At 40.2% G+C, this 14,401-nt stretch overlaps 1 protein-coding gene across 1 annotated transcript; it reads right to left on the minus strand.

The window, feature by feature from the left end:
• Positions 1-2,228: 2,228 nt before the first annotated feature.
• Positions 2,229-8,726, minus strand: dnase1l1 (deoxyribonuclease I-like 1). The gene is made up of 10 exons (XM_078288020.1): positions 8,598-8,726; positions 6,927-7,094; positions 6,544-6,632; positions 6,234-6,323; positions 6,015-6,127; positions 5,511-5,623; positions 5,190-5,347; positions 4,410-4,506; positions 3,270-4,068; positions 2,229-3,233 (listed from the first exon to the last, which is right to left on the minus strand). Exons 2-9 carry the CDS (start codon positions 7,074-7,076, stop codon positions 3,946-3,948), a joined length of 933 nt encoding a protein of 310 aa, XP_078144146.1. The 5' UTR covers positions 7,077-7,094; positions 8,598-8,726; the 3' UTR covers positions 2,229-3,233; positions 3,270-3,945.
• Positions 8,727-14,401: the final 5,675 nt, after the last annotated feature.

Below are 14,401 nucleotides of genomic sequence, written 5' to 3' on the forward strand. Positions count from 1 at the left end.
TTGATAGGGTGGAGTGGGGCTATCTGTTCTTTATTTTAGAAAAATTTGGCTTTGATTCTAAATTTATCTCTTGGATTCAACTTTTATATGCTTCCCGGTTTGCATCTGTACAAACCAACAGCATTCAATCACCGCCTTTTCCTCTCCAGCGCGGGACACATCAGGGATGCCCACTTTCTCCCCTGCTGTTTAATATAGCTATTGAGTCTCTAGCCATCTGGCTCCACAGCCATGATAGGTTTGAGGGCATCGCTCGTCACGGCCTGGTCCATAAACTCTCCCTTTACGTGGACGACCTTCTCTTATACGTTTCCAACCCCATATCCTCCCTTCCCCCAATATTCTCAATTTTGGATCCGTTTAGTCATTTATCAGGTTACAAATTAAATCTCCAAAAAAGCGAATTATTTTTTGAAAACCAACTGGCGAAAACACTTCCCCAATCCACATTCCCCTTTAAGATAGTGTCAGAGGGATTCAGATACTTGGGGGTGTTTGTCACTGGCTCCTTCAATGATTTGTTCCTCAAAAATTTTCAGCCACTAATGTAAAACATACATACCTTGGTTGGCCTCCCTTCCCCTATCTCTTGCGGGCCATGTCAATCTGATAAAAATGGTCACCCTGCCAAAATTCTTATATCTTTTCCAACACATCCCAATTTGTATCAATAAATCCTTTTTCACCAATCTTGATCAGCAGCTGAATGCGTTCCTTTGGAATAACAAACATGCCTGTCTCAGGAGATCAATTCAGCATCAAACTCAGCTTCCCATAGCGCCCCACAAAATCTCAACCAACCCAGTTGTCACTAGTACTATTAAGATTTGGCTCCAATTCATAAAACAACACGGTCTACACAGAGCTTTGATTTTAAATAATCACTTATTCTCCCTGTCCTGCTCTGATCCCGCCTTTCGTAGTTGGTCAACCAATGGTCTTACAACACTTAATGACCTGTATGAGGATTGGATCTTCTCATTTTTTGCATCCCTGTCAGTTAAATATAACTTGCCCAGCAGCCATCTCTTTCGTTTTTTCCAAATAAGGCACTTTGTCCAAAACAATTTCCCCATTTGCCCAACCACCCCCCTGAATCGAAAATTAAGCAGTTTCTTACCCTTGACTTTGATCAAAAGCGGCTGATATCTATAATATACGGCATAATTGACTCCCTAAATCCAGCCCCCACTGTATCCCTCAAAGATTCCTGGGAGCACGACTTGGGAGTTGACATCTCAGACAGCCAGTGGAGCGACATCCTAGGCCTGGTGCATTCTTCATCTATATGCGGAAGGGACGGCCTACTGCAGTGCAAGGTGCTCCACAGAGCCCACTTCACCAACACTAAATTGGCAAAAATATTGTGTGTGTTTTGGACATGCCCGAGGCTGACAGACTTTTGGTCCAATGTATTTAAAACTTTTGAACAGGCCCTCAACACAAATATAGACCCTAATCCCCTGACTGCTTTGTTTGGTCTCCCCCCAATTCAGAATATGCCCACTACAATACAGCGTGTCATTGCCTTTACCACCCTGTTGGCCAGACGTTCCATCCCTCTTAAATGGAAATATGCCTCCCCCCAACACATGACAGATGGATATAGGAAGTTTAAGTAAAACTTGAAAAGTTAAGATTCTCACTGAAAGGATGTCTGAAATCCTTTCACAAGACCTGGAGTCCCCTCCTAGTCTTTATTAATGATCTCACTATCATTCCTGATGCTGATGGTGTTTCCTGAGTAGAGTTCACTGGAGAGAGGGAGAGGGACCCTCACTATTCCTTCCCTACAAATCCTCTTTACCTATCGTCTATTCTACTATATGCCTTTTTCCATTTCACCTATTTTAATTATTATTATTATTATTGTTATTATTATTATTATTATTATTATTATTATTATTATTATTATTATTATTATCATTACTACTATTTTATTTTTATTTATTTATGAATTGGTTGTTTATTGCAGTTAATCGCTATTTCTGCATATGTTTATTTATTTATCCTCTTATTTCACTTATACTTTCTTATTTTTATTTTATCCTTTCTTTTTAGTGGCCACGACCAATATGGGATGATGGGGTGGGGGTATGGGGGGGTGGGAAGGTATGTGGGTTTTTGGGTCTTCTATTACAGACACCTTGCCATGTCCTATAACTGCTAAACTGATTTTGTCATGTCTGCAGAAAATTCAATAAAATGATGAGAAAAAAGGAGGGAAGTCGCACTTTCTAAATTTATTAAAAACAGCATTCCATTGAAAAATAGTATTCCATTAAACCATCAACAGTATTTACAAAGTGCATCACTCATTGCTTATATATACACGGCAACACCATTTTATGATAGTGATAACTAGGCAAGAATGCGGAAGAGGCTTAGGACCACATGTTAAGATTTTATTTGAGTTTGAGATTAATCTTAGAATTCTGAGAATAAAGTCTTTACTTGAACTAAAAGTAAAGTAATTACTTTATTCTCCGAATTCTGACTTCAATCTCAGAATTCTGACATTTTTCAGCTGTGGCCCTAAATCTCTTCAGTACAAGATAAAATATATCACCTTGAAATACTTTTTTTTTTCTTTAAAAACAAAAAAACAAAACAAAAAATAACACCTTGTGGCGGATGAGGATTACCAAACAGATAGACAGGTGGATCAATTATTGTTCTATCTGGTAAATTACATAATAGTAAATTTGAACTATTGTTAATTTTTCTGTGGACTGCCTGGAACACCCTGAAGCACCCAACTTTGAGAGGCATTGCTATGGAGTGTTATCAGAATCTGATATTTGGCAGGTTATCTCCACATGTTGGAGACTCATGATGCTATACTGGTTCACAACAATTCATCATGCATGCTGTCCTGAGATTGAGATTACGGTCAATGTATGTGCTGTACTCCATCCCTGAGTCCATGTAGGCTTATTACTACAGCTATTGTTACCATTTGGCAGACAAGGAAGCAAAAGAACGTGGGCTGAGAGGTTTTCTTTACATGTCCATACCAGTGTTGAATACAATGGCTCTCATTGATCAAGCTGTCATGGAAAAGAGCATAGAATCTATTGTGAAAATGATCCTAAAACAGGTCACGTATGATTCATGAAACTTTGTCACGGCACCAAAATGAGAGCAAAGTACATCATAGATTGATAAATCAGAGGCAGCCATGGAATTGATCATTTACATATGACACACAAAATTAAGTGAGTTTGGCAACTCTTGGCCTACAAAAAGGAAGACTTGGCGCAGAAAACATGCAAGCTACAGACTGGAACATAGCAAAAGATCCGAGAAGCAGAAATTTACCAAAGCAGAAGTTGATGTTTTGGTTGCAGAGGTTGCCACCAAGAGTGTTTTATTTGGCAATCTTATTAAAAAGGCTGTAATAAAAGCAAAATTTGGCAAGCAATTGCATTATCGGTCAGCAGTGTTTCAACTGAGAAAAGGACACTCCAGGAGGTTTGTCTCTAAAATGTAATTCTACAAAGAAAGAAGAAAGCCATCTTAATTCTCAGGACAGAAAGAAATCGTCTGATATTAAACTTAACACCAAAAAAATCTGTGGCAGCCTAAAATGCCTGTAATTCCAATAGCTATGACAATGATGGAATTGATAAATACCGACTTTTGTGGTGAAATGAGCGTACACCCACTTTAAGATCAGTGTTGATCATATGATAGCTTGATGAATGAGGGCCAGTGGGTGGTAAAGTACATCTTCATGGTTCACTTCTCTGGTTTGCTTAGTATATATGTGATCTCCTTTTGCACAGTTCTTACTCAGGTCCCACAGCTCCCTCAACCACACACACATGCACACACACACACACACACACACACACACACACACACACACGAACAAGAACACACACACACACACACACACACACACACACACACACACACACACACACATGTTTGCATGTTTGCTCAGCTGCAGGTGAATGTAAAGGCGAGGAGGATGAGGAGGAGGCTGATGGAGACTTGCTGTTGTCTGGATGCTCCGGCCTTCATCAGGACCTCCACTGGGTAGTGGTCACTGACGTCCAGCGCCTGAGCAGAAACACCACACAATAAACCACTGACAACATCCACCCATACAACACCAGGCATGCTTCCAGCTGTGAAACATGGAGGATTTGACTCAAGTACACTCAAACAAGACTAGACTAGACTAGACTAGATTAAGCTATACTAGAATTTTGGTTTAAACTAGTCCATTGTTAATTGTCAAATAGTTTACTGTGTTTTAGTTCAATACATCTAGACTTTAATCAGCTTTTCTGTCTCTCTCTCTCTCTCTCTCTCTTTCTCTCTCTCTCTCTCTCACTCTCTCACACACACACACACACACACACACACACAAACACACACATCAAATATAGTGCGGTTACCTGCTGCTCTGTGAGTCGGTATTCCTTTTGGAAGTTAAACGGTTTGGCTGAAAGAGGCACAATGGCTCTGGCAAACTTCTCCCCATGTACAACAATCCTATTAAAATCAATACAATAAAAATAAAAAATTGACACATCATATTTCTTAGAAATATCTTCACCCTTTAGTATGGTTGCTATACTGTAAACTATAGCAAATGTGCTGAAGTTAACTTCAACAGGTTTATGTCACATATTTCATTAATAGTTCTAGTAGTGTGTTGTTACCTGGAATAGGCTTATATGGTGGACTGTGCAGGTGAAAGGCATGCTAAGTTAGTGATGCAGTAATTTAGTTGGTCTTACGTCAATATATAGAGAACTCCACACCTGTATGAGGTGTTATTACCTCTCATGGGTGCACACATAGGTTCACAGTTGCGTTATGTTACTATAATACAGTGAGACCTCCATCATTCCTCATCTCATAGAGCGGTCTCTACTTGTACTAGAAGTACTTGTAGTTAAAGGCATACTGAGCAGGATTTTCCAAACGATGTACAAGAGCAGAACCAGCCAGAACCAAGTGCACAAAATGTAACCAACAGTTACTGGGTCTTGAAAATATCATGACAGCATCATCCAAAAATACATCAATTAGATAACTTATGAAAATCAAAAGTGCAACATATTAGAAAACTATCTTGGGGCATGAGAACAATAAATATGAAGGCTGGAGGCTGTGTTTCCTCTATAACTGTGGCTGATGTGTCACTACCTGTATACAGAGTGTGAGTTTACCTGTCGTAGGCGCAGGAGGTGGACTCTCGCACGGTGGTGTCGATCTTCTCAGGAATCAGCCAAAGGAAGGCACTGTCTCTAATCAGACGAACATCCTTTCTGTTCTTCTTGGGCAGGTAGCCACAGTCGGCATTGAAGTCCCCCAGGAACATCACATCCTACGCACAGCAATGCTGAGGGTCACACTACATAATCTACACATACAACATTTTATTTTACCGCATGTTGTTTAAACTTTGTTTAAACAGTTCTGGCTGTGATTATGATTATCTTCATGCCAATTATATTCAGCAAACTTAACTTTGCAAATTGGTTTCCTACCTCAGTTTTCCACCTCTTCTTGACATCTTGGAAAACGTCATAGAGAGCATCAAGCTCCTTGGTGGTGTTGGATGGAGTGGTGTGCTGGGGTATCAGGACAAACTGCTTTATAGCTAAACACACAGAGGAGAGAGACCGATATTACTGTTAACCAGAGACTACCTGCTGTCAAAACCTGCCAAAACCACAAAGCCTCAACTTGTATCAAAAAGTATTTATACAAACAAAGCATGATTTGTTTTTTTTTATTTTATTTCCTTTTTATACGACCACACTTGTTGACTTGACCAAAATGATGGAACAAATCCGCCAAGTAACTCACTCCTTTTTGAAGCAAGTGAGAGAGAGAGAGAGAGAGAGAGAGAGAGAGAGAGAGAGAGGCAAACAGGGAGGATGTGGAGGAAGGTTGCTGTGTTTATACGCATCAACTTAAATGTAAATTCCCCATACTTTTCATAATTTATTCATCATTTATATGGGAATCCTGTGTGTCAGTGAACCTACTTGTCTTGGGGGCTTTGAAGCGAACAACAAAAGGCTCTCTGGAGAAAGCGTCAACGTCTCCTGGGAGATTGTCTGGGTACTGGTACTGGTCCATCAAAGTCACTGATCCAGTTCTGCACACATACAACAAGTACAACTTTACCATTACTGCCTGTACAAAGGTTGTCTTTGCACTCTAGATACTCATAAATACATATGTATACACACAGTTCAGCTCACCTGTACACAAACACATACTGCTCCTGATAGCTGTCAGATCTGCCCAGTCTTTCACTGGCAACAGCTTTATACTCATGAACACTGTCATACCTGAGATATTGAAGAGGCACAGACAGCAAAATGGAGGGGAGTCAGGATAAAGATAAATACAACTGTTAAAACTTTATGAACAGGCTGTGTGTCTCTGTGTGAGAAGTGATGAGAGCGATGAGATGAGAGCTGTGTTGCACCGTATTGAACTGTTTGTGTGTAGTCAGTGGGTAACTGTGTGTGTTTGGGTGTGGTTGTGTGCACGTGTGTGATTATTCACTTGTTGAGTTGGGTTAACAGCTGCGGTAAAGCTTTTTGTTTGCTGTCTCTCACTTCCTGAAGCAAACACACATCACAGCGGCTGATGAGCTGGAACACACACACACACACACACACACACACACACACACACACACACACACACACACACACACAGACAAACATCACAGTAATGAAAAAAGTCCTGTTATTTGCATAGTAATAAAACAACGGGGTGAAATGATAAAGTTCAGAGAGAAGAGCAAAATCCACAGGTTTATGCAAATGGGATAAAAACAAGGGGCTTATAAAAAAAAACAAAAAAACATTTGACCCCAGATGTCCCAGGCAAGAATCAAATATAAAACTATAGCTCAATAAAATCCACCTCTGTCATTGTCTTACCCTGACAAGTGTGTGCATGACTTTGGGCTTGCTGGCCTTGCTCTCCCCAAAGCTATGGAGGTTGAAGGCACAAATTCTGATATATGATGCCCCCTGAACGCCACACACCCCCGACAGGAGGAAGAGGAGTAGGAGGGAAGAAGACCTCATGGTGCATTCACCTTCAATCTGTGTATGCAGACAAACACACGCAAACATGAGATATTTACTGTTTGTGTGCACAAAAAAATACAGAATTACTACATTATTCTTATTATTATTCTTATTTTTGAGCAAAGTCCTGACCTTGAAACGCTATTTGGTAATACACATGACATACGAAGCACCCACTAACAGCCACTAGCTAAATACACTGGGACTGTTCATTCACTGTTGATTGGACTGAACAAGTCTAGGCAGGAGCAAGTGTCCCATCTGGTAAGCCAGATAATAAAAAAATGCAGGGTAATTCAGGACAAATACACAAGAAAGCACTGACGCGCGCAAGCACGCACACACACACACACACACACACACACACACACACACACACACACACACACACAAACACACACACACACTGTACTGTATGTACATGTCCCACACACACATGTGTGCACATAAACAATCTACAAATGCGTTATCATTTTTTTCAGTCATGCGCAGGAACGAGAGAAGCTTCCCCTTCTCCTCTTCCCTGCCCCCCGTCTCAGCTGACACTATTAGAGAGAGAAAACTGGAAGGCTCCTCTCCCCGAGGTTTGCTGAGCAACATATTAACAGAGGTTGTCACACACACACACACACACACACACACACACACACACACAGAGCTCCCTCTCGAGCACACATTACCATACAAATAGAGCCTGATTCACATCCTAGCTGATTATTTACCCACCGAGGGGGCAGGAGAGGCTTTAAATATCCCTCTGCTCCAGATCTCTGACTCAACCCCACTTCATGTTCCTCAGCATTAAGATCAGAACATGATGTGGTGGAGAAAAAAGGGGAAATTCTTGAGCCATTCACACAAGGAACTGATTGACATGACTTTCATGTTCACAGCTGCTGGGTTTACCAGCTGCTTGTTCCACTTCTGTCTTCGGTATTTTATTATCATTATTTTATTATTTAAAAAGCACAGATTATTTCATGCTCTTGAGTGCTATTGTGTAACTAAAGGACTCAAGATAGCTAAGAACTTCAATAATATTGAATAGTGAGTTGTACTGTATCAGTTTCGTGGAAACCTCATTTTGGAATGAAACTCTTTGCATTTTAGCTGTCAGATAGCTGATCCCAGAGCTGTCAGTAAGTAAGCGGGGCAATACTACGGGCTGTGGCAGCAACTCAGGCTGGACGATACTATTTCAGTCTTTCCCTTATGGGGCTTTTCACAACGTTTCCACAAGAGGAGGGCAAGAGAGAAGAAACACTTAACAGAACACACACTAATAGTGCAGCATACAGTATATTATGTACATATTGTATGTGTGTATTATTCTCTCCCACTCTTTCTCTGTCTCTTCCTCTTGTGCCATACACACACAAAAAAAACATCTCAAGTTACAAGTCCCATTCAGGAATGTATTTCCTTGATTCGAGAAGGAAAGAAGGAATCAAGAAAACTGACTCAGTCAAACTAAAAACAACAGTAGGCGGGCTAGAGCACACATTCTTGGCAACTTACCTAGTCGATAGTTGTTGGACTCTGGATTTGTTTGGTTCACTTCTCACTTCCTTCTCTCTGTGTTTCCTATGGGAGGGGCCAGTCTAATGCCCTGGCTTGTAGGACTGAACAGCTCAAAAACAAACCCAGAAGACTAACAGCTGACCAGTAGGTGAACTGGCAAGAAAATGTTGTCTGACTAGAGACAGAGATCAGTTTTTACTCACTCTCTCTCTCTCTCTCTCTCTCTCTCTCTCTCTCTCACACACACACACACACACACACATACACACACACACATTTGACTGGTTTGACTGGTATAACCATCACTGACAGAAGTTAATGTTTGTGTGGCCTCTCTCACATCACACACACAACTGTAAAACTGACAGAGAAATAAAAGAAATAAAAGAAAAATGAATCCTAGTTTAGTGTGTATTTTCTACACTTTTCTACTCTTTAACCCTCCTGTTTCCCTCACAGATTGTTACATCTGGATGCCTTGGGTCCATTTAAATTTTTCTACTGGAGGCATACAGTACCTTGAAATTTGGCATACTTGCAGATTTACTTATTCTGTATACAATCAATTGCTCAATTCTTGTAGTTAGGCATTATTGGGACCTGTAACGCCACCTACAGGCAAGGTGTGCCATAGATGTCAAATGCATTTACAGTAAATGTAAAATAGGTCTGGTACATTGGAGTATAAAGTTAAAAACTGGCAGATTTACCTTTTTTAAGATGCGGAAGAAAACTGTGTGCAGTATAACTGTGGTCGGACACATTTGGAGCCTCTAGCCTCATAGCTCTTATGCTTTGGGGTAGAAAGCTGAAAATTGGCTTATTGGCCTTTTTCCCCCCACATATAAACCGTGTATTGTCTATTTGTGGTCAGACACTATTGGAGCCACCGGATTGGCCAGATGCATAGGAGATTATATAGTACATTATAGACATCTTTGACCCTTCTAGCACCACCTATAGGCCACTGGATTGGCCAGAAATGCATTAGATATGCAGTAAATGTACAGTGCTATTGTGTGTGTGTGTGTGTGTGTGTGTGTGTGTGTGAGTATGCGTTGGTGTGTGTATGTGCTGGTGTGTGTGCACGTGTACACAAGTTTGTGTACTTATGTGTTTTTAGGAAAAGTCTTGAAAGGTCAAAGTGCTACACCAATCATTTTTTGCCTTTTTTCCACCTTCAATGTTGTATTCCTTGTAATCATATTTCTTAAAGGAGATTATTTTCTATTTATAACTAAATAAGCATTGGGGTTATCCACACATTTTTTGAAGGGGCTGTTGACATAGGCTGGAAAGTTGACATAGGCTATATCGTATTTGTAAATAACCAAGACAAACACATTGTAGGAATAAACTAAAATTATTTTGGGAATAGAAATCTTTAGTGTAAAGCAGGCCTATTCAATTGGCGGCCCGCGGGCCACATCCGGTCCAGAAGCAACCTCTGAGTGGCCCAGCGAGCTTGAATTATAGGCTATTTTAATAGCAATTTTAATATTTTAATTGTAATATTATTTTATAAAAATTTGGACTCGTTTTCACTCGTCATGAATTTATTTCCTCCGTGGCAGAAAAACGTTACACGAGCCTTCAGAAACTCCTGCAGGTTAAACTGGACTAACGAAACACTTCTGGGGCTGACTGACTCTAACAGACTCACTATAAACAGACACTCGCTAGCCTAGCAACATGAAGGCTACAAACAACCCATAATGCAACACTCCGTGTAGGAGTCGGTTTTACACCGGTACTTTATCCATTCAAAAAAATATCTGATGTTGTGAACACGTTTGTCTAGTCCTCGAATATAAGACGACCCCCACTTTTTCTGAAAATATGTCTCTGTCAACCCTGAAACGTAGAAGTGACAATGAAAACCGTCGTTTTAACCCTGCCTGGACTGGCAAATACTTGTTTATTTTACCGCTATCTCCAAACGCCAAGCCAATGTGTTTAATTTGCAATGAGTGCGTTGCGGTAGTTAAAGAATATAATATTCGGAGGCACCACATTGAGAAACACCAAACTTTCCCGAGGGATCACAGGAGAGGGACGCTTTGTTTGATTGCATCTTACGATCGGAGCCGTATTGACTTAACCTGGTGCGGTCATGCACAGACCAAGAGAGAGCTGCAGCAGCTTCCCTTCGTGTATCCTGCATCTTGGCAAAGAAGAAAAGGCCATTCACAGACTCCGAAACCGTGAAAGAATGCATGCTGGCCGTCGTGGATGAGGTGATAACTGACGACAAAATTAAAACTAGTGTGACATCCGCTATTAAAACTGTACCCCACTTCAACTATTCGCAGGGTTGAAATTCTAGCTACAGAAGTTTTTGAAACGCTGTTAGAAGAAGAAGTTAGAAGAAGAAGCAGTGTGCAGTAGGAGGCGGTGTGTGTGTGTGTGTGTGTTTGTTATTGGTTACTGTTATTGCCACTTGTTATGGTTCTGTGTACTGATGGCATTGATCGCTCTTTTTTATTCTGTTTCTGCACTTTGTGATGTGCCTGTACTATATGTACTATAATCTCCTATGCATCTGGCCAATCCGGTGGCTCCAATAGTGTCTGACCACAAATAGACTACACACGGTTTATATGTGGGGGAAAAAAGGCCATTAAGCCAATTTTCAGCTTTCTACCCCAAAGCATAAGAGGTATGAGGCTAGAGGCTCCAAAAGTGTCCGACCACAGTTATACTGCACACAGTTTTCTTCTGCATCTTAAAAAAGGTAAATCTGCCAATTTTGAACTTTATACTCCAATATAGATTTTCCTCTACTTAGATTTTTTATTAGGAATTTAAAAGCACAACAACTCAAAGGAGTATCATGACACAAAATCCCAGAGGATAGCACTTAAAAGCATTACTAAAAACACTTATTTCCAAAGTGGTCCTCGATGGAAACAAACAAACACAATACATGGAAACAAACAATTTGATGGAAACAAACAAAATTACAGGATAAACCTACTAGTCCCCCTTGCAACCCCTCGCCCATGGTTCAAACTCCCTCCCTTAAAAGTGACCCATCAACACTCCCCACAAAGCCGCCTTAACTTTTGTTTTAAAAATTGCCTTTGTTTGGCTTTGTTTAATATGCAGGGGCAGGTTGTTCCATAAGGAGATCCCAGTATAGAAAAATGAGCTTCCTGCTATTTTACCTTTAACACAAGGAACACTGCATGACATAATGCTTGCTCTTGTGTTACAATTATGTTGACTTCCAACCATATCAATTTGACAGTTCATATATTCTGGGGCCCTTTTGTGAATTATATCAAACATATGGTTAAGTTTCAGTTGTTTAACTCGATCTTCAACAGGTAATAATCCAACTTCCTTCATTTCTACAGGTCCTATATGTGTCCTGGGAGGAGCATTGAGCATGTATCTGATAACATTATTCTGTGCTACCTGCATTTTGTTTTTAAGCTTTTGGGAAAGTCCACTATACCATGCGGAGCAGGCATAGTCGAAGTGGCACTGGATTAATGAGGCAACTAAAAGTTTCTTAACCTTAATATTAAAAAAACGAGTGTAACGATATAAAAACGTAAGCTTTTTTGCAGTTTTAAATAAGATTGTAGCTGCAATTTCCTCCCCAGAGACAGATTGGTCGAGAGAGACTCCAAGGTATTTGACACTGGTTTTGGATTCAATAATATTTCCTTCACACTCTACCTTGATTGTATCGCTTCTCTTAAGCTTGTGTTTAGTGCCAAATAAAATGGACTCTGTCTTTCCCAGATGTAAAGACAGTTTGTTGTCAATCAACCAGTCTCTTACCAGAGACAGTTCTCTACTAAGAGTTTCCTGTATAACTCTGGTATCTTTACCGGATACTAATAAGGTAGAGTCATCTGCGTAAAGCCTCATTTTAGATGTCACTGCTGCCGGCATATCATTGACATAAATTAAAAACAACAATGGTCCCAAAATGGAGCCCTGTGGTACCCCACATGTGACCTCCATAACTGTGGACAGGGCCTCACCAACTTTACACACCTGTTTCCTGTTTGCCAAGTAGGATTTAAACCAATTCACAGCTATGTCTTTAAGGCCCACACATTTCAATTTCATTAAAAGAATACCATGATCAACGGTATCGAAAGCCTTCTGTAAGTCTAACATGACCATATCCGTATAATTCCCTTTCTCGCTCTCCATTTTTATGTAATCAAAAAGATTGATCAAACACGTGTTTGTAGAGTGAGCTGTCCTGAAACCAGACTGGTACTTAAAATTTGGGAACATTTGGGAACTTTCCAGTGTGTACAGAAAGATTCACAATATGCATCAAGATTTTTGCTGTTATGCTGGCACTATCCTTTATAAATCTCGCTGGCAAATTGTCTAGTCCAGTTGCTTTAGTAATATTCATTTTGCAAAGAAGATTGAAGACACTGCTCTCTGTTACCATATCTAACTCAAACATGTCGTTTGCTATGTTCACACTTTGGTAAAAGTTTTGAACAAAGGAAAACCCATAGTATCCCTTACAGGCTTGTAACTTCTTTACCAGGGATGAGGCTACAGTGGTAAAAAAACGCATTAAAATGGTTGGCAATTTTTGTTTTCTCATGACATATGGCTCCATCAATTTCCAAACTGATATTTTGAGACTTTGCTTTATTAGAAGATGTGGAGCCAATATCCTTTAAAACTGACCATACATTTTGTGGCTGTTTCAGATTGAACTTTCGGTAATAGACTCCGCGCATTTAGGTGCATTAGACTGGGGCGTAATTTCCACTGGGGACGGGGGGGGACATGCCCCCCCTCTTTTCAAAATCCTGTATGTGTCCCCCCCACTTTTTTAACCGCAAAAATCGTGCTTAATACGCTACTGTTTGGCCAGCCGTCAGATTCTGGCTGAGAATGTGAATTAAGCTGCTGATTGTAAGGCCAGTGCCTTACACTATTTTCTGGAGTATATCAGTATATACTCCAAAAAATTGCCACGGACGAGTAGCGGACACGGACAGCCTGCCTACGCGGTTCTATAGTACATTTTGGCATCTGTGTTGCCAACTTGGTGACTTTGTCGCTAGATTTAGCGACTTTTCAGACCCCCCTGGCGACTTTATTTCTCAAAAGCGACTAGCGACAAATCTGGCGACTTTTTCTGACCATGGGAAGCAATGTTAATGTGTTGAATCCAAGGGCAGATATTTCATTTCACTGTTGGGGGGGACAATAAACAGAAACATTTCTCAAGAGCAATTCCTGAAGGGGACACCAAAGGTGCCGCCAAAAGTACTGTTGTATTAAATGTATATAGAGGTCCATTATGAAACATTTCCATAAGCACTTCATTCCTTTCTTATGAAGATTTTATCAAATTGCCTTTGATATTACTGGGGTCTTTCTACTTGGCGTTTCGGTGCACTGAAAAATGATCGGATGTATGTTTTTCTTTTCTCTGCCATTTTAACTGACCTGGCTGGCTGACAAATACACACACACACACACACACACACACACACACACACACACACACAGCATGCAGGTTATTTACAGTAGTAGGTGAGATGCAACACCCATTAACTGAACTAAAGCTAATATATGCCTAATTAGATTTTGTTTTCCCGAAAAAGCAGATCTCTAATGTTTTGCTGTCAATGTGTAAAAGTCCAGAACGCTATGAAGCCTGCCAGAAACTTACTTATATTTAACATAATGTTTGTTGTAATTATGTCTTTTTTATTAATTAAGTCTTCATTTATTTCCAAAATTATGAACAAAATAACATAGTGGCAGCCATTTTACATGCAGTAAGAAAAAAATAATATACT

The sequence above is a fragment of the Centroberyx gerrardi genome, chromosome 14 (assembly GCF_048128805.1).
Source record: "Centroberyx gerrardi isolate f3 chromosome 14, fCenGer3.hap1.cur.20231027, whole genome shotgun sequence".
Classification (NCBI taxonomy): Eukaryota; Metazoa; Chordata; class Actinopteri; order Beryciformes; family Berycidae; genus Centroberyx; species Centroberyx gerrardi.